The 17,690-nt window shown below is 47.1% G+C and overlaps 1 protein-coding gene across 1 annotated transcript; it reads left to right on the top strand.

Moving 5' to 3' along the window:
- Window positions 1-280: 280 nt before the first annotated feature.
- Window positions 281-901, top strand: LOC122101042 (glycosyltransferase-like domain-containing protein 1). Its single transcript, XM_042671400.1, has one exon. The coding sequence runs from the start codon at window positions 281-283 to the stop codon at window positions 899-901; it is 621 nt and encodes a 206-aa protein (XP_042527334.1).
- The last annotated feature ends 16,789 nt before the right edge of the window (window positions 902-17,690 follow it).

The raw sequence follows: 17,690 nt of genomic DNA, 5'->3' as shown, positions 1-17,690 counted from the left end.
ATCCTAGCCTATCACAACGCACTAACATCAATTCAAAATGGATTAAAGACCTTAACATCAAGCCTGAAACTCTGAAACTACTACAGGACTGAGTATGAGAGACACTTGAACTTATAGGCACAGGCAGGAACTTCCAGAACAGATTTCCAGGGTCACAACAAATTGGAGAATGACTGAATGGGACTACCTTAAAATAAGTTTCTGCACAGGTAAAAAAAGCAATCAAACTAGAAAGAAAGCTAAATAATTGGGAAAAATATTTACCAGCAATATATCAGACATGGGTCTAATATCCATTACATATGGTGAATTCAAGAATCTGATTCATAAGCCTTGTGACATTTTGGATGGAGCTGATGATCAGCCACGACCATTGTACATTGTCTGGCCTCACAGGTGGGAGCATGACAAAGATCCAGAGACACTTTTTAAGGTATTATTGCACCTAAAAGATTTAGAACTCCCTTTTCACATCTCTGTCCTCGGAGAAATTTTTACAGATGACCCAGATATATTTTCAGAGGCCAAAAAGGCACTGGGATCTTCAGTCTTATGCTGGGGCTACTTACCCTGCAAAGATGACTATTTCCAAGTATTGTGCACGGCTGATGTTGTCATCTCAACAGCTAAGCATGAATTCTTTGGAGTGGCAATGTTGGAAGCTGTGTACTGTGGTTGCTATCCATTTTGTCCCAAAGATTTGGTTTATCCCGAAATATTTCCCGCTGGATATCTGTATTATACACCTGAACAGCTTTCAAAAGGACTCCAGAATTTCTGCAAGAGACCAGATGTTGTAAGGAAACATCTCTATAAGGGTGAAATAACTCCGTTTGATTGGTCAGCCCTACATGGTAAATTCAGGTCTCTGCTTACAAGAGAACCTAAGGAAGATTTGTAACAGATGTGGCTAAGTCACAAACTTGCAACCTAAAGCAGAATCTGAAGAACTTTCCAGAGTGTGCCCATATTTACCTGATCAGAGAGAAAAAAATATCTGCAGAGGAAGCTGAGCCTGGCTGCTTGTCAAAGCTGACACAGAGCCATCTGCCACAAACCTGTGGCGGCTTCAGATCTCCAACCCCTGCCACTACCCCAACTCAAATTAAATACAGATTCCTAGAATCATTATGGTAGTTACACATGTCCTCAGATCACATGTAGGAGACTGTTCAAAAAAAATATGTGGCCTGTTTTATAACCACACTCATGTATCCCATATGTGGTGCCATATTGAATTTCCGGTTGAATCCGTTTTTATCCTTTGTACTGGTTGACATGGGGCCTGAATTCTTTCTTTCTGCCAACACGATGGCAGCCAAACTGCAGCTTCAAACGCTCACACTTGGCTTGGTTTCTACCTGGGTTGCCAAGTTATCATCCGAGTCTTCCTGTGTCCTCAAAGGGCCACAGGGTCTGAATGCAGACCACGAATATGCCACCTCAAAAATGTGGGCAAAGGGCTGCTTTAGCATTTTTCCTTTAGCAAATTAATGACTCTTTGGCACACAAATTTTTAAGTGAAGGTATTAATAAGAAGTCTGGCATGTATTCCCATGATTCACAGAGTTACATTTGCATTTAATTAATCTTAAAGAAAGTTGCAAGATAAACAACTGTAATTCCAACAAACAGGGCAGATACAGTCAGTGGAGCCCTCCCACCCATAAAGTGAACACTGAGATACTTGTTTTAATTTTTTCCAGGAGTCAAAATAGAGAAATCAATATACTTCTAACAAAACTAGCAGTTTTGATTAAAATATTCTTCAAAAATATCCGCATCCAGATACAAATATAATCTTTGAAAGATACATCACTCATTATTCTGATAGTCTGATTCTGTATTTGTTGATATAAAAATGTTTTAAATGGTTAGATTGTAAAATAAATTTTTAATAAAGGGCCAAAAGAAAGAAATTAAATCCAGCTGGAAGGAAAATTTGTTTGGGGAGAGTAGTTTATTCTATAGCAAGTCTCACTTCAGCAATAAAATCAAAAACTAGACCTCAAGTAAGTGAAATAAACTAAGAAATGGAATTGAAAAAAGAAAAAAAGAAACTCCACCCACTCTTTCTTCCCTGGACAGCTGGTGTGGGTAAAAATGCATCATGGTCCTGAATTGGAAACGAAGTGGTAAGAAACTTACTTGGTGGTGCCAACTTCACTGTCGCCTATTAAATTAGCATGAACAGCATTGGCTCCATCAATCTCAAGTGAAATAGGCATTGGACCAATATACTGAGAAGGCTGCAAGATGGACTGTTCAGAGACACTCAGAGGATCGCTTAAGGATAAGACTTACTAAGTGTTAATTAGTAATAACTAGTGTGTTTCTATAATTTACTTGTTTTCTATTAAATTTCCGTTTTAAGCCTGTTCATTGGGTAGAGAGAAGGGAATTTTTAGGATTTGGTACAAAGGAATCAAGGATTTGATTGGACATGAAAACCAGTGGGGGATGTATAAAGCAGCAGAGCCCTAATAATCAGCACGGCCCACTAATCAATGTGGCCCTATGTCCTGGCCCACTGGAGTGCATGGGTCATGCCACCAAAGGGGGCAGGGCATGCTGCTGGAGGGTGTAGGATGTCATCCTCACATGAGCTTTGAAGAAGTGATTGAGGAATGCGTAGTTCGTGAAGTGATGGTTGAAAAGTGTTAGGCAGGTGATCCACTGGAGTGATGGAGAGGTTCAACCTATATATAGGCTACCTGGTCAGAGTAATAGAATTGGAGAAAATAAAGGGAAGACCTGGAAGGAAGAAAGTGGTGAGATAGAGGGGAAAGTCCTGGGAGAAGAGGAATTTGAGGGAGAACAGGAGGGGAAGGATGACAATTGGCCACCAAGCCAGAGAAGTGTAGGCCTGTGGATAGTGGAGAGGCCTAAAGAGAAGAAGAAAATGAGGGAAGGGAAAAAGGGAAATGAAGTAAAGTTCTATAAAGAAGGAGAGAGTAAGAGAATAGGAAAAAGCCTTACCTATTGAAGTTTGGAGCTTTGGAGATGATAATTTGGGGGGCTGGTGGTTTGCACACTAATGAACTATGTGCAGGGCTGCCCATTGGAGGTCTGAGATTTGGTGGTTGGGCCTGGCTTGTCACTGAGTGTACAGCCCAGGACAAGGTAAATGCAGGCCCATTTCTAGTGTAAATAAAGTTATCCTCAATATGCCTCATTGGATTGTCTTGTTTTATGCATCTTAAGTATACGAGTTCACAAGTTAATAGTGTCAAAGGCTATGAATTTTGTAAAATGTTATGAGGTCATAATAGGTTTGCAAAACCCAATGGGACAGTGATATCACAATGGCAATATGATGTCACAATATTAAGTCATAATAATATTTATATGTTATAATTAGTTGGTGATGCCATAATGGTGATGAGGTCAGAATAGGTTTATGATGTCACAACGGATTGATGATGTCACAATGGCATGCTGGACTTCAATTTTTCTTTTTTTATTGTGAAAATACTATACAGAGGGGTTACAATTAGATGGGCAAGATAATGAGTACATTTCTTATCAAGCATTGTAGCCTCCTCCTTTGTTTCCCCTTCCCATCCCTTTCCATCCTCCCCCTAACCCCCACCCAATCCTCCCCGTCTCCCCCTCCCCTGCACCAAAGTTGTAAAGTTCGTTTTCAACATAACAACTTGTACATAACTCCAAATGAGAATATAAATTCAGAATGGGATTGTGAGATCTACAAAGTAATGCATTGGCCCAAATATTATGAACTCCCAACAGGTATGTGATGTCACAATGTGACACAATGTTCATGATATCTGACAGAGTGATGACACAATTTTCATGATATCAGAGTTCATTTCTAATATCACATGTCATACCTGAAATATGAAGTCAAAAACAGATTATGAGATCACAAAGAGCCTATGTATCAAAAGGGCATATCAAAATTATGAGGAGAGGACCAGTTAATGATGTCACACTGGTGACCTGCCTCCAAGGGTTTGTAATATTAAAATGGTATAATATCTCAATCAATGACCACAGTGATTATATGGCTAAACAACTGAAATTTTTTGTCACAGAGGCCGTATGCTTTTTCAAAGGTGCTAAGAGGTCATACCCGATTAAAATGTCACAATGTGATTGATGTCACAATTGCAATGTGATGATGCGTAGGTTTGTGATATCATGGTGGTAATGAAGTCACGCATGCATATGGTGTGTGTGTGTGTGTGTGTGTGTGTGTGTGTGTGTGTGTGTGAACTGAGAGCTTAGGCTCTATCCCTGAGTTTTCTTGCTCAAGCCTCCTGCTCTGCCACATGAGCCACAGTCCCTCTTGCTTTTCGATGGTTAATTATAGGTAAGAGTCTTGAGGACTTTCCTGACCAGGGTGGATTTGAAGCATGATGAGGCCCCAGGGAAACAAGAACAAACAGAACTTGCAGGTACAATCCCTATGGTGGGCGAACCTGCCCCCTGCTGGCCAGATGCGGGACATGTGGGGCCGTGCCATTGTCTTCTACAGTTCAATTGGGGGAAGTGACCAGGGCCAAGCTGACTTTTGCTCACCCTGAGTGGTGATGCCAGAGCAGGTCTGTTCCACCCTAGGACAAGAGAGCTCCAGGAGGCCCGGCTCCCAGGGGCACAAGGAAAGAATAGATCAGCTCCAGGCCCAGCTAAGAGCCTTGGCCCACGGACACCCCTAGTTGGCCTTCCTGATCACCATAAGACCTATCAAAGAGAAATCTGAAAAAAAAAAATTGGAGCTGTGGGTCAACGTGTTAGAGCTCTAGCATTGAACCAAAGAGATCAGGGACAGTGCCTCCAAACTTTGAGTTCAAGACCCCAAGCTGACCCTCCCCCATAAAACACCGGTTGGCTATAGTAAACTAGTAGGATTTGTGAAGTGTTTCTGAAGAATGGTGATACTGAAGAAAGCACCCGAATTCTAATGATAACTGAACTTGTGAGCTATGTGTGAGTCCTTCACAGGGTGCTGTTTGCTGGGGCCTTTCCACATGGAGTTTTGTGCTGAGTCCTCAAAAATTGCTGTTTGCTGAGTCATCCTAAAGGATGCTATGTGCTGAGTCCCTGAGAAAAGTGGGCCGTGCTGGGTTTTTGAAAGGGTGCTGTGTGCTGAGCCCATTACACAACATACTGTATGCTGAGTCCTTCAAAAGTTGTGGTTTGCTAATAATCCCAAAGGGTGCTGCTACGTGCTGAGCCATTGACAAGAGAGGGAGGAGGTGAATTTTTCAAATGCTGTGTGCCGAGACCTTAACACAGGGTGCTCTGTAATGTCCTTCAAATGGTGCTCTCGGCTGAGTCCTTTGAGTGTGTGGTATGTGTTAAGTCCTTCCACAGCCTGGTATGTGCTTTCAAAATTGTGTTATGGGCTAAGTTTTTCCAAGGGTGTTGTGCACTGAATGTTTTACACAGGGTGCTATGTACTCAGCCCTTCAAAGGGGTCTGTGTGTATCTTAACACAGGGTGCTATGTACTGAGTCCCTGGGAAAGAGTGTTGTGTGCTTGAGTTTTTCAAAGCATGCCATGTGCTGAGTCCTTTACATGTGGGCTATGGACTTCCTCATTCAAAGGGAGCTGTGTGCTGAGTCCTTTACACAAGGTGCTTTGTGCTGTTTTTTGAAGTGTGCTGTGTGCTGAGTCATCTCAAAGGATGCTATGTTCTGAGTCCTTGAGAGGCAGTTATCCCCAACAATCACACACACACAAACACACACACACACACACACACACACACGGGTCACTGTACACCTGCTTGGTGTGTGGAGTGGAGGGGGATGGAGGAGAGTCTCCTCCAGTGGTGGGGCTGAGGGGAAATTTGATCCCCCAGGCTGGTACTGGGGTTGGGGGAATGATGAGCTGAGGTCAGGTTACAATTGCCTTGGCCTAGAAGCCTTAGGGCCCAGTCAGGGCTGGGTTTGCAGCAGGGGTGGAAGGTGGGGCTGTGGGGAAAAGGGCATGGCCAAAGAGAGGTGGGGTGGGACCCAGAGCACACTGAGTTGGCAGCGAGGGTGGGTGCACCCCATGGGGGCAAGGCAGTCCAGGAGAGGTGTTGGGGCAGAGAGAGAGAACAGAGAGAAGAGCGAGCACACACACAAGGGCAAGCAGCTTCATCAGCTGGCGACCTCCTCAATCTTACCGCAGATCCTGGCGGGGAGTGCAGAGCATGTGGAGCATGTGCAGCAGGCACATTACCACAGGAAGCCACGCAGAGGCATGATGGACATGGCAGTACTGACTCTGGGGTCTCAGAACAGGTAACATGGCCATCGCAGTGGATGAGGTGGGGGCACGGAGCCATCACCTACAGCTTCTCCCAGCAGCACACATGAGTGGCTGCCCCATGGGCCTACACCCTGCAAACCCTCCTGCCAAATCCCCCTCTCCCGCTGATCCAGACCCGCGCCTCCTGCCTCCCTTCTCCTGTCCTACTATCGCCTGCCCCACACTGCACAGTCTGCCATGTCCCTGCCACAAATGTACCCCAGGGGTGGGGGGTGGGGGTGGGTATCGACCAGCGGATCCCACCCCCATCAGTAGCAGCCAGTGTCCCAGGAAATGGGGAGGTGCAGGAATGGGTGAGGAGGGGTCATTACAGAGCCCCTGGCCTGGAGCAGTGGGAGCCATAGAGCTGCATATCTGCACCTTTCCTCTCCCTGGTGAGAACCTGGTGGCTTTAGTCAGAGGTGGGGAGCAGCACCTCCACAACTACCTTCTCAGGTCTTTCCTTTTTGCTGGGGGTGGTAGGTGTTGGATGCAGAAGAAAGGCCCTCCTGGCTTTATGAGCCCTTGTCTTCTGTGCTTGGTCACCCTTTCACCTGAGGAGGGTCCCACACACCACTAGGTATGTGAGGGCACTTGGAGTCAGACAGAAGGTGAATGTCTGGGAGGAACACACCCCATCTGACACACATACACCTGGCCTGGCCCCCGACCTCAGATGTCAACAGTACTCAAAGGTTGATCACATTTCCTAGGTCTCCCAGCATCTGCTGGCTCCCAGTCCATCTGGTCTCCTAATGCTTCCCAGGAATCTTCCAAGGCACCCAGAAGTACCTAGGCTGTAAGTAGAGAGTCTGTCCATGTATGCAGCCTTTAGGACCCCATACATTTCCCCAACACTGTCCCCACCCCAGGTTAGACACCCCTCTGGGGCACTGTGACCTCATGCTTGTTTTCAGTCCCGGCTCTGAGGAGCCACCTATCTCGGGACACCTTCACCCAGTGTCTTGGCCTGGGATTTTGGTGAATGGGGATTCAAGCCTAGTTATTCCCAAGGGAAAGGGTCTGACCCTTGAGAAAGGGAGAGGCAGAGTGGTTCTGCGTTATTAGAGTAGTGATCCCTTGGGTGGGAGCCCCTGGTTTGACAAGGGACCCCCTGTGCTCCAGCTTGTACTTTGTCCCAGAAGAGGAACCAACAAACTCAGGAGAGGCACTGCTCTGAGTTTATTTGTGTGTGTGTTTTTGTGAGTGTGTGTATGCATGAGAGAGAGAGAGAGGGATGGAGGGAGAGGGGGGGAGAGAGAGAGAGAGAGAATCATCTTTCTCCTTATACAGGCTGACTGTGCTCAGGTGAGTGATCAGTTGGCAAATTGCAGGTGGTGCATGGAAGAGTCTTCTGTCACATGTCTGGATTTGTGTGTGTGTGTGTGTGTCTGTGTGTGTGAGTGTGTTCATAGAGCAGGGAGATGAGAACAATGAAAACTTATTTAAGTTTATCTAAAAAGAGCAAAAGCATTTTATTTATGTGTATGTGTCTGTGTATATGTTGTTCTTTTTCATCAATGGCAAGTATGAGTCCAGCCATAATTTTTGTTTTCTCCTTCATCGTTTCATGGCTCCTTGGGGAAAGTTTCAGTAGACGTTCCTTTCCACCTATCTTTTCCCCCTTTGCTATAGCCCACAGTAGCTGCTAGGCCTGGGTGGGTCTCCCCTAGGAGGCCTGTGTGAATCAGAGACCAGAGTTGACACCTGTCCTTCTGTCTTCAGCCAGAAGGCTCATGAAGCGAGTGTGACTGAAGCCATACTCTTCTATCCAGACAGTCTGCTCTCATGTGTATGGTTAGAGCTAATTCAAGGGTTAAGAATGTGTCTGCCAAACATAATTAAGGAACGAGATGGGGGGGGAGTAGAGCAGAGGCTGTGAAGCCAGAGGGTCTGGGGAATGGTGAATAGTGTGGCATGGCACATGTTTCACCATGACCAAGGATGAGAGGGCAACCTTACACAGGGCATTGACTGTGTCCGTGGGCATCTGGACAGGGGGCTCCGGGTCCCCACTGGTGACATGGATTCCCTCCCGGGGCAGTGCACCGGTGGGCACTCCTCCCTGAGGTCCTGGAGACTCCAATTTGTGTCCCGCTGGGCAGTTTATAGCTGGGCACTGGTAGGCAAGTGCGTTCCCCCTGCTGGAACCCACTCAGTATCAGGCCGTGGCAGTGAGCTAGGGCTCTCTGAATGCCAGTTTCTGTAACCTGCTGTAGGTTGTCTGGAAGGAAAGGGGGACCGTTGACTTTGGAACCCTTTAAGTTTGATTGGGCAAATGTAATGCCACGTTTTCCAGGGTTTTATCTTGAAGCTGGCAATTTCCCCTGGGATTATGGGTCAAATTAGATGTACCATTTCAGCCACCACACAACGACATTCAAAGCAGTATAGGCAGAGTTCCCTAGCCAGATGGTCTCCTGTTATGAACGTCGTGCCTTGACTGCCTTTCTCTGGCAACTGTTGATTCTCTTCCTGCTCTCTCTAGGGTGACCACCACAGTCGAGGGCATCGTGGGGAGCAGAGATTGTGATCTCGCCATCGCCAGCCTGCCAGCTGTGAGCAGAGATGTTTCCCAGCACCTGCACTGGACTCTTGGAGATTCAGAAACCCGGGATGCCTCAAGGATCCTTTCTCTGAAACATGAAACTTGGGGGCAGGATATGGTAGACCATCCTGGCTGGCCCCAGGGGGAGGAGAGGAGGCCCCTTCAGTCAGGCTTTCAGCTCAAGGCAACCTCGTTCATACCTGTGTGGGGAATTGAGTGCCACAGAGATGGTCAGCTGCTGGACAGAGATCTTTGAGAATATAGGCATCCCAGAGGCCCCAGAATCAAGCAAGTACACGTGGCTCACTTCCTCAGAGCCAAAAGAGTTAAGTGCAGTGGCACCAGGAGGGCGGGAAGAGGGAGGAGGGAGAACTGTGGAACAGCTACATCAGGCTTTGCCCCCTACCCCAAGATGCTTACCTGTATCAGATGAGAATTTTCTGTAGTATTGTCATAGGAAGATGCTCATTTATTTATCTAACAAACAGTTACAGTGTGTGCCAGTCTCCGGGGGGTTCATAGACGATGAAAGGTTCCAGTGCTGGATCCACAGCACATGAAGAAACCTTGGTTTGAGCTGGATGCCGATGCTTCATGCCTGTCATCTTATCTACTTAGGAGGCTGAGATGGGAGGATAGAGGTTTAAGGCCGGGGCAGGAAAGCCTGTAAGACTCTTATCTCCAACTAACTACCAAAAAGAAAATGCCAGAAGTGGATGTGTGGCTGAAGCCGTAGTCTGTTGGCCTTGAGTAAAAATGCCGAGGGATGGCACCCAGGCTCTGAGTTCAAGGCCCAGGAGTGAGAGAAAGAAAAAAAAGAGAGAAGAGGGAATTACGGAGAGAGAAAAAGAAGAAAGGAAGGAAGAAAGAAGAACATGCAAGCCTTGGTTTGGAGTCCCTGGATCAAGGGAGTCAACCATTCACAATTTCTGTGGGGCCAGTTTCAGAGCATAAAGGCAGTATGTAGAACCAAGCCACTAACCCCTCAGCAACTTCATGACATCCAGGAGCTTTGTGGTCATTGACTGCAGAGGGAAGCAGCCTCGGGTAGAACCTTGGACTCAGGGTGGGTCACCAGGTTTCAGTCATCCCTGGCCCCTACGAGTTTATTTTCTGGTCAGATAAGAAGGAAATGTCTAAGGGCTAGGGAGGTGTTGGGGTGATGGAGTGTCAAGGGGGGGCAGCAAGGGATAAGAAGGAAGATGAAGAGGGAGGACAATCCCAGGTCAGGTGTGTCAGGACATTAGAGCCATGACCTCGCCTTTCAACCTAAACCATCACTGATAGAGTTTTTGACACAACCACATGGCTATTAAAAGTCCTGGTGCCTGTTAACCACCTGGCTGTCATCCACCGCAGGATGCCTGTGCAGTACAACTTTGGGGACTGGGATTTCCAGGGCTCAATCTGAAGATCACATCCCCAGTGTTCATTTCTCGACCAGAGACAGAGGTAAGCATGCCACTGTCACAGTACAACCAGGGAATGAGGGCAGGAGTCGGGACCCGTGTTGCCCCAAGACTTCCTCGAGGGGGCGCTAGGACCCCATGACTGCCATTTTTAGAGGCAGAGGTGGGTCTGTTTGCTGGCTCAGCCTTTAGTGTAAATGGCAGATCTGGGATTAAGAGAGGACCAGCTGGGGCTGGGAAGGTGGCTCAGTAGTAGAGCGCTTGCCTTGCATGCCTGAGGCCCTGGGTTCGATTCCTCAACACCACATAGGCAAAAAGAAAAAAAAAGCCGGAGGTGGCACTGTGGCTCAAGTGGTAGAGAGCAAGCCTTGAGCTGAAGAGCTGAGGGACAACGCTCAAGCCCAGAGTTCAGGCCCCACGACCGGACCGAAAAAAAAAAAAAAAAAGAGAGGGCCAACTGAAGGAAAGGTTGGGTATAGGCTGGTGGGAAAACTAGAGGCACTGGACTCTGAGTAGGGTTGTTTCTTTGAGGACACTCACAACCTAGGAACATTCCTGGGATGATGAGCCCTTTTCCCCTTCCCAAGAGAGAGGGATCTAGGGCCCTCCAGTCTGCATCCCTTGGGTGAGAAATACTTTCGTTCCCACATCTTGTGGTTACATAACTAGAACTCACCTCACTGCCCAGTGTTGAGGCTGTACATTGAGAGATCCTGAGTCTTTGATAAGGTCAGGGGATCCTCAGTATGAGATTGTACTTGAACATCCTAACTTGGTGTACGGTCAGTCCCATCTAAGACTGCCATAATGTAGGCCATAGAATCTAGAGAATCAGAGCAGGATGGGGTCTGTTCTGGGAGTCTTGAGTATTATGTGTTAACTTCGAGCTCCCTTGTGCCCACCTGCTTCCTTTTCTTGGGTTGGTCTTTGCTTGAAAAAGCTTGAAACTAGGGACTGGGTCCTATCCCTTGTCTTTGATGCTCAAAGCTAGCACTCTACTATTTGAGACATAGCTCCACTGCCAGCTTTTTGGGGTGTTTAATTGGAGATAAAGAGTTCTCATGGACTTTGCTGCCAAGGGTAGCATCCAATTACAGTCCTCAGATCGCAGTCTCCGGAGGGGATAGGATGACAAGCATGGAAAAGTATGTTTCACCGGGTCCCAGTAGCTCATGGCTGTCATCCTAGGTACTCAAGAGTTGAGATTTGAGGACCATGGGTCAAAGCCAGCCTGGTCAGGAAAGACCCTGAGACTCATATGATCAAGGAACTGCCAGAAAACTGGAAGTGGTGCTGTGGCTCAAGTAGTTGAGTGCTTGCCTTTTGCTGAAGAGCTCAGGGACAGAGTTCGAACCCCACAACAGAAAAAAAGAAATAAATTAAGACATTTTTGCCTGAAAAGGATGGTGGAGGTATGTGTTTGTGGGGGGGGCAGATGCTGTGGTTGGGAGACCAGGTGCTAGCCTCACTATGCAGACATTTCTAAGAACTCCCCAAGTTTGCCCCAGTTTGAAGCCACAGCTTGAAGAGGACGTGGCCTGTGGCAGGCAGGAAGTGGGCAAATAGGTGTAGGAGTAGGATTGTTGTGTCTGTATTCTCTCCATTGAAGGAAGGATTTGGATGCTGGGTGTCAAAGTCTGAAGTCAAGGGTTGCAAGAAGTTTGTGGCCTGATGAGATGGGTTTCCTCTGGGTATATGAAAATGAAAGTGGCTGAAGCCGGAAGCCGCCAGTGGCTCACTACTGTCATCTTAGCTACTCAGAAGGCTGAGATGTGAAGACCATGGTTCCAAGCAAGCTTGGGCAGAAAAGTCTGTGAGACTTGATGTCCAATGGACTATCAGAGAACAGGAAGTAGTGCTGTGGCTCAATTGGGGAACGCTCATCTTCAGCTCAAGAGCTGAGGGACAGCACCCTGGCCTAGAGTTCAAACCCCCATGACCAACAACAACAAGAGATGACTAAATTTTCCGTATAGCAGTGTGTACGGTAGGAAATGCCATGCTGGTCTATGAAACATTCCAGATATGTGAGAGGCTCATTGTTTTGTCTACAGTGGGTCTGAGGTCAGGAGTGCCACCTTCTCAGGGGTGGGATGTGATCCTAATGGAAGGAGTTCATGGTTCTCTTCTGCTGAAACCTTGGGCTATCTGCATGTGTGTGTTTGCGTTTGTATGTGTGTGTGTGTGTGTGTGTGTGTGTGTCTGTCTGTCTGTCTGTCTGTCTGTGTCTGTGTAAGTTGGAGGTAGAAAAACTGGGCCTTGAACTCAGGGCCTAGGTGCTGTTCCTGAGCTTTTGTGCTCAAAGCTAGTGCTCTGATACTGAGCCACAGCACCACCTCTGGCTATTTGGTGGTTCACTGTAGACAAGAGCTTCACAGACTTTCTTGCATGGTCTGGCTTTGAACAATGATCCTCAGATCTCAGCCTCCTGAGTAACTAGGATGACAGACAGGAGCCACACGTGCTGGCTTTGTGTGTGTGTGTGTGTGTGTGTGTGTGTGTGTGTGTGTGTGTGTGTGTGTAGAAGTGGGTTGTAACAAAGAGCGCCTGAATCTTTGGTAACTTCTAACTGCTGTCTTTGGGGGGTGCATGGGCTTTATGGCTGATGTCTGGGGGCCTGGAATGGTGAGATGCTTGAAGGTGACTCAACATGGCTAAGTTATAAGACCAAGGGATGTGTGCCTTAGAACTGTCTACTCCCTTGGGCCTGGTTGGTGACAGAGGGAGCTTGGGAGGACCTAGGGATGAGGCCCACAGGGGGTGGCTCCCCAAGAGTACAGACAGCCTGGCTAGAACTTACTAATGATGCAAGCCCTGTTAGTATGGAGCATATTGGCATGGGTCAGACTCTGGGTCTTCTTATTATGACGTCTGAGGGGCGAGGCCAACTTATTTTAAATATTGATCTTTGATCTTCAGATCTCAGCCTCCTGAGTAGCTAGGATTATAGGCATGAATCTCTGGCACCGGGCCTCTGATTATTTTTGGTATATTAGGGTTTGAACTCAAGACCTTAGGCTTTCCAGTCAGATCTTCTACCACGGAAGCCAAGCCTTTCTGTCTAGATGGATTCTGTTTAGATGGATTGTCCCAAACTCTTAGTCCATGACAGCTGATTCCTGACCACAGTTGAAGCTCTGAGTTGACCATCAGACCTCAGTCTCCTCACAAGACAGTTGTGAGGAAACAAGGGATCAATACAGGGAGATCTGTGGGGCAGGGCCAGGCATAGAGGAAGTGGTCATCAGATACGGTTCTTGGCAATTATGTGAGCATATGACAGGAAGATACTCGGAAAGGGCTGGAGTATGAGGGGTAGCTGTAGATGGGTGCTCAGCTGGGAGAGAGGTAGTCTGTTTTAGCCAAGAAGAAAAGTGTGGCCAGATGCTAACAGCTCATGTCTCATATTCCTAGCTCCTCAGGAGTCTGAGATCTGAGGATTGCCATTCAGAGGCAGCACAGCAAGAAATGTCTGTGAAACTCTCCTCTCCCAAGAACCACCCAAAAGCTGGAAAAAAGCTGTGGCTCAAGTGGTAGAGTGCTAGCCATGAATGAAAAAATGAGAGACAGAGCACTGGCCCTGAGTTCAAGCCCTAGTACCAAGATGTATACTTGCTCATGCATGCGCGTGCACACGCGCGCGCACGCACACACACACACACACACACACACACAAAGGAAGTTGGTAATGATGAGCTGAGCTAGAACTGGAGGCAGTCCTGAGGCATAGTCACAGTAAACTCTCAATCCAGATCAAATGGTTTCTCCCTAAGTCCTTCTTGGGCTGAGGGGTCTGGGCCATGGCAGTAATTTCCATGGAACCTACCCCTCCATCCGTGCACGGGGCCACAGGACCAAGGGAAGGACACTAGGGATGCTCCTTTGTAGTCGGCCCACGTTTGTAGACCTTCATCTGCACCCAAGCACTGGTGAGGAAAGCAGGGCTCCAAGCCCTGGGACTCCTGTGATAGCGACTGCTATAAGCAACAGCCTGTTGGCTGTGGATTCCTGAGCCTACAATCCTTTCATAAGCTCAACTAAACACCGGCCCAAGGTGTGCCTGACAAATTCACTCTTGTGATATCTAGATGAGTGGATGTTACCTGGTGTGACATTTTTCAACTCCTGCCCCTCCTGGCCCAGAACCATGGTCTGAGATGGTGATTTACTGCTCAGATCCACATTGAACCCATGACAGATGCCATTCTGATGATCTCCATGCCCCAAGGCTCGACACTTCTCTGGTATTGTGGCCCGCTCTGTAGGCAATGGCCTCCAAATAGGCTCCACTCAAGACTTGTAAGACACCTAGACATTGTAAGACCCTCAGGGCCTCACTGGAAAGTACGTTGCCTAGAGCAACAGAGTGAAGTCCAAGCAGGCCAGGTGTTGGTCATGGAGCTTGAACTCTGGTCCTGGGCTCTGTTCCCCAGTTCTAAACTTACCACCTGAGCTACAGAACTACTTCCAGTTTTCTGGAGGTTCCTTGGAGATCAGTGTCTCCCTGAGTTTTCTGCCCGGGCTGGCTTTGAACTGCGATCCTCACATCTCAACCTCCTGAGGAGCTAGGAGGACAGGTATGAGCTACCTGTGCCCGGTTGATCTCGCCTTTCACCACAGTGGACTAGGAGCTCCTGAAAGCTTTTCTTTATTTCTTCTATGCCAGTACTGGGGCTTGAACTCAGGGTCTGGGCTCAGGTCTCTTAACATTTTTCCTCAAGGTTAGCAATCTACCACTTGAGCCACAACTAAATTTCTGGCTTTTGGTAGTTCATCGGCAAGAAGAGACTCACTAACTTTCCTCCCCTGAGCTGGCTTGACTGTCGATCGCTATCTCAGTCTCCTGAGTAGGTAGGATTTACAGTGTTAGAGCCACTGATAACATTGGGCTAGAAGCTTTTCTTAAGCAAGCATTCTTCCCTGCATTTGCCCTGACTCCTCCATGCAAAGAAGGTCTGAGGGTCAGGAGCTGTGAAAAATAGGATTCCAGCCACAGGAAATGACTGGGGGCCCTGGTGTAAAGCCAAGCTAATTTTCCCCATGGGCCTCATTCTAGGACCCCCACCCTCTGCTCTGTGACTCAAGTACAAGCCTTGACCCAGCCTTGAATGCCCTGCCAGACTTTTCTGAAGCCACAGAGACTATATTCAACCACACCACCTGCTCTACAGCACACCTCAAAACCTTGGCCCATGCTGTATCTTCTGCCTAAGGCTCTCTGTCCTGTATCCACATCTTAGAACTCCTGTGGAATTTTGACACTGGTTATATCAACTCCTGGAGCAAGTATTTCCTTCCCTTGTCCCTCTTTTTTATATTGAGTTGTTAGAGATGGAATTTTTTGCAGGCTGACTGGCAAATGCTTTATCTTAGTGTGTGTGTGTGTGTGTGTGTGTGGTGTGTGTGTGTGCATGTGTGTGTGTGTGTGTGTGTGTGTGTGTGCCTGTCTTGGGTTTGAATTCATGGCCTGGATGCTATCCTATCCCTGAGCTTTTGTGCTCAAGGTTAGCACTGTACTACTTGAATCACAGCTCTATTTCTGGCTTTTAGCGTGTTTAATTGGAGAAAATTTTCTCATATAGACTTTCCTGCCTGCAATTGTGATCCTTAGATCTCAGCTTCCTGAGTAGCTTACAAGTGTGAGCCACCAGCACCTGCCCTCTAACTTACATCTTACCTATAACCTTGGTCCTACCTGAGTTCCAGAAAAATATGTCTCACCAGATTCACTTTTCTTTTGCCAATCTTTGTGCTTGAACTAAGGGTCTGGGCAAGTTCCTGAGCTCCTTTTGCTCAAGGCTATCACTTAAGCCACAGTGCGACTTTTGGCTTTTGTGGTTTGTGTGGTACTGAGGAATTGAACCCAGGACTTAGTGAATGCTAGGCAAGCACTCTACCACTAAACCACATTCGCAGCCCAAGGTTCACTTTTAACGGGAGTTATGAGGGTGGGATTTATTGGCATATCTCTTTTGGCATAGAAATTGCTGACTATTTCATATCTTTGCTAAGATTTGGGACCAGCCTTTGACTAGTCAATGAGGAATGATAAACAACTGATAGCCACCAGGCCCCACAGTTCTAGGCTCACATCCTACCGATTGATAGAGAATATGGAGACAGAGACCTTGACAACTCCTACAGTCTAGGAACTGTGGTCTCCCTGGAGGCAGTACCTGGCAGCTTTGTGTCCCGGTGGGACACCTTAGCCAAAATATAAATCTTCAGTTATTAAATGGTAGAGAAGGATGCTTTGTTCAAGTTGCCAGCCCAGACTTAGTACTATCTGAGGGCTTGTCCCAGCTTGCCCAGGTTGGGGAACTGGGCATGGGCAATCTGCTGAATGCCCATCATCCATACATCATACATCCATACACAGAGATATGGAGTTATTGCCTCCTTTGGGGGGAGGGGAATTCCGTGTTTGTACTATGAGCCTAGGCCCTGTCCCTGAGCAGCTTTTGCTCAAGGGTAGTGCTCTGCCCTGGAGCCACAGCCCCATTCATGTTTCTTTTTTTTTTTCCCCTGTGATCTATTTGAAATAAAGTGTCGCGGACTTTCCTGCCCTGGTTGAATTCAAATTGGCATTCTCTACATCTTAGCCTCCTGAGGAGCTAGGATTACAGGCAGGAGCCCCTGGGTCCTGGGTTTCTTTTCTTCTTGTTGTTCTTTTTTTGTAATCATAACAATCTGAAATCTTTATGTTGTCATTCCAATGGATTGCATTCGAAGTAAACATCTATCTATCTATCTATCTATCTATCTATCTATCTATCTATCTATCTATATTGGGCACTCCTGTGGCTTGAGCACAGGTCCTCAGAACTTCCTGGCAGCTCAGTTTTCCGGAGGCTGGGGTGCTAAGACTGTGACCCCATTTATCGATTGGCCATTGTAGGACATGAGTTGAAATCCCAGCATGACCAAAAATTTATTCGTGGAATAAGAAGCCAATTTTGACACATTTTTTTCCCTTCTGTGTGAAAGTCCTGGGTCTAAGTATCAGATATAATCCATATGCAAATATATCCTATGTGATATGATGTAATAAAAGAAATGTTATATGTGTAAGAATACTAATTAAAAAGGGTAATAAACATCATATACAGTAAACCCATGTATTTAAATAGATCTCATATATTAATATTACTTTTTCCAGTGCTGGGGCTTCAATTCACATCCTGGAAACTGGTCTGAGTTTCTAGTCTTCAAGGACAGTGAGCCTTTCCCCTTCACCCATACTGCCACAGAGTTATCCAGACCCTGAGTTCAAATACAAGGCCTGCCAGAAAAATGGTGCAAATTCCAAGCCAGGGCCTTATTATTATTATTATTGCCTGAACACAGGGATTGCACTCAGGTTTTGGCATCTCTGCCACAGCCAACTCTTGGATCCTAGGACCCGAGTTCAAATCTTGGGGCTGGCAAAAATAAAAATAAAAAGGAGGAGCATAAAACTGAGAAGTTCAAGA

This window comes from Dipodomys spectabilis, unplaced genomic scaffold, assembly GCF_019054845.1.
Source record: "Dipodomys spectabilis isolate Male_0828 unplaced genomic scaffold, ASM1905484v1 ptg000620l, whole genome shotgun sequence".
NCBI classification, from domain to species: domain Eukaryota; kingdom Metazoa; phylum Chordata; class Mammalia; order Rodentia; family Heteromyidae; genus Dipodomys; species Dipodomys spectabilis.
Note: the sequence above shows the minus strand (reverse complement) of the source record. Positions and strands in the feature narration are given on the sequence as shown.

Excerpts from the sequence above, each read along its gene's own strand:
- LOC122101042 (XM_042671400.1), top strand. The coding sequence starts at position 281 with ATGGGTCTAATATCCATTACATATGGTGAATTCAAGAATCTGATTCAT.